Below are 1,202 nucleotides of genomic sequence, written 5' to 3' on the forward strand. Positions count from 1 at the left end.
ATCCACTTCACTGAATTAAGTAGCCCCATGACGTGAGTGTATTGGGAACCCACCTCATTTCGCAATGCATATGACTCCAAAACAAAACCATAATTATTTAATTTTGGTGGGCCTCTCGCGGCAAAGAGAGGCCCAGGTGATATCCACTGCCACACCCATCTGCATTCTGCAGCTCTTCTTTTTTCCGTGTTCACGTTATTATAAATACTAGTATCTCTCTCTCTCTCAAGTCTCACAAACAAACACAAACCCTTTGCTATTTCACATTCACTTTCACTCTGAAAACTCAGAAAGAGCAAAACCAAAAAACCACCTCTCTTTTTTCATGGCCACTCTTGCCCACAGTGTCAGTGCGCCACCGCAGTTTTACTTTGATGAGAAGTGGAAGTTGTCAAAGAAAGAAGGATCATCGAGAAGCCGCTCTTCAACTGCAACGACGGCTACGTCCTCTCAAAGAAGGTGCTCTTTTACTAGAAAATGTGCGAGATTATTTCAAGAACAACGAGCTCGTTTCTACATCATGCGCCGCTGTGTCACCATGCTTATTTGCTGGCGGGATTACAGTGATTCTTAGAAGAAGCAAAAAAGAGAAAGGGATCGATCTAAATCTAACAAAATTCTATCTTTTTTCCATCCCATTCTTTATTTTTTTTTTCCTCTTTCTTTCCTTTGACAGACCGTCTTAGACCATCATCACCCAGAGTTAGGCTTTTTAATCAGCGTCCAAGGAAGAACAGGAACATTAACATATATACATGTACATAAAGATTTGTTTATGTTTTCTTTCATTGAGTTAGATTTTTTTGGACTCTGTTAACAGAGTTGTTATCATTGTTACTGTGGTTAAATTATCAATAGAGATCAGGGAGAGATTACTGATAAAATGATCAAGTTTGGTTTCACAATTTCTCTTCTGGGTTTGTTGAATCTTGAAGCTGAGATGTTTATTTTGTTCAAGCAAACTTTCCGTTCAGCCATTGCTGCAGAGATTTCTGTGGATCTGCTGTGCATTGCTGACAGTGATTATTATATTAATTAATATTTTTTATTTAAAAAACTTTAGCCTGGAAGAGTGTAAGATGGCTCAACGTGGGGGAGAGTCTTTTGAAGGGACAGGCAGTGAGAGATATGATTCTTTAATTAATTTTTTACCTTTTTTTTCACAGTTTAAGTTTATGTAATTGAATTTTCTTCTTTTTATA

At 37.7% G+C, this 1,202-nt stretch overlaps 1 protein-coding gene across 1 annotated transcript; it reads left to right on the plus strand.

Annotated features, from left to right (window-relative positions):
• Positions 1-235: 235 nt before the first annotated feature.
• LOC123193478 (small polypeptide DEVIL 11-like) lies at positions 236-905 on the plus strand. Its single transcript, XM_044606490.1, has one exon. The coding sequence runs from the start codon at positions 326-328 to the stop codon at positions 572-574; it is 249 nt and encodes an 82-aa protein (XP_044462425.1). The 5' UTR covers positions 236-325; the 3' UTR covers positions 575-905.
• The last annotated feature ends 297 nt before the right edge of the window (positions 906-1,202 follow it).

This window comes from Mangifera indica, chromosome 12 (assembly GCF_011075055.1).
Source record: "Mangifera indica cultivar Alphonso chromosome 12, CATAS_Mindica_2.1, whole genome shotgun sequence".
Taxonomy (NCBI): Eukaryota; Viridiplantae; Streptophyta; class Magnoliopsida; order Sapindales; family Anacardiaceae; genus Mangifera; species Mangifera indica.

Coding starts and splice junctions, on each gene's coding strand:
- LOC123193478 (XM_044606490.1), top strand. CDS start 326: ATGGCCACTCTTGCCCACAGTGTCAGTGCGCCACCGCAGTTTTACTTT.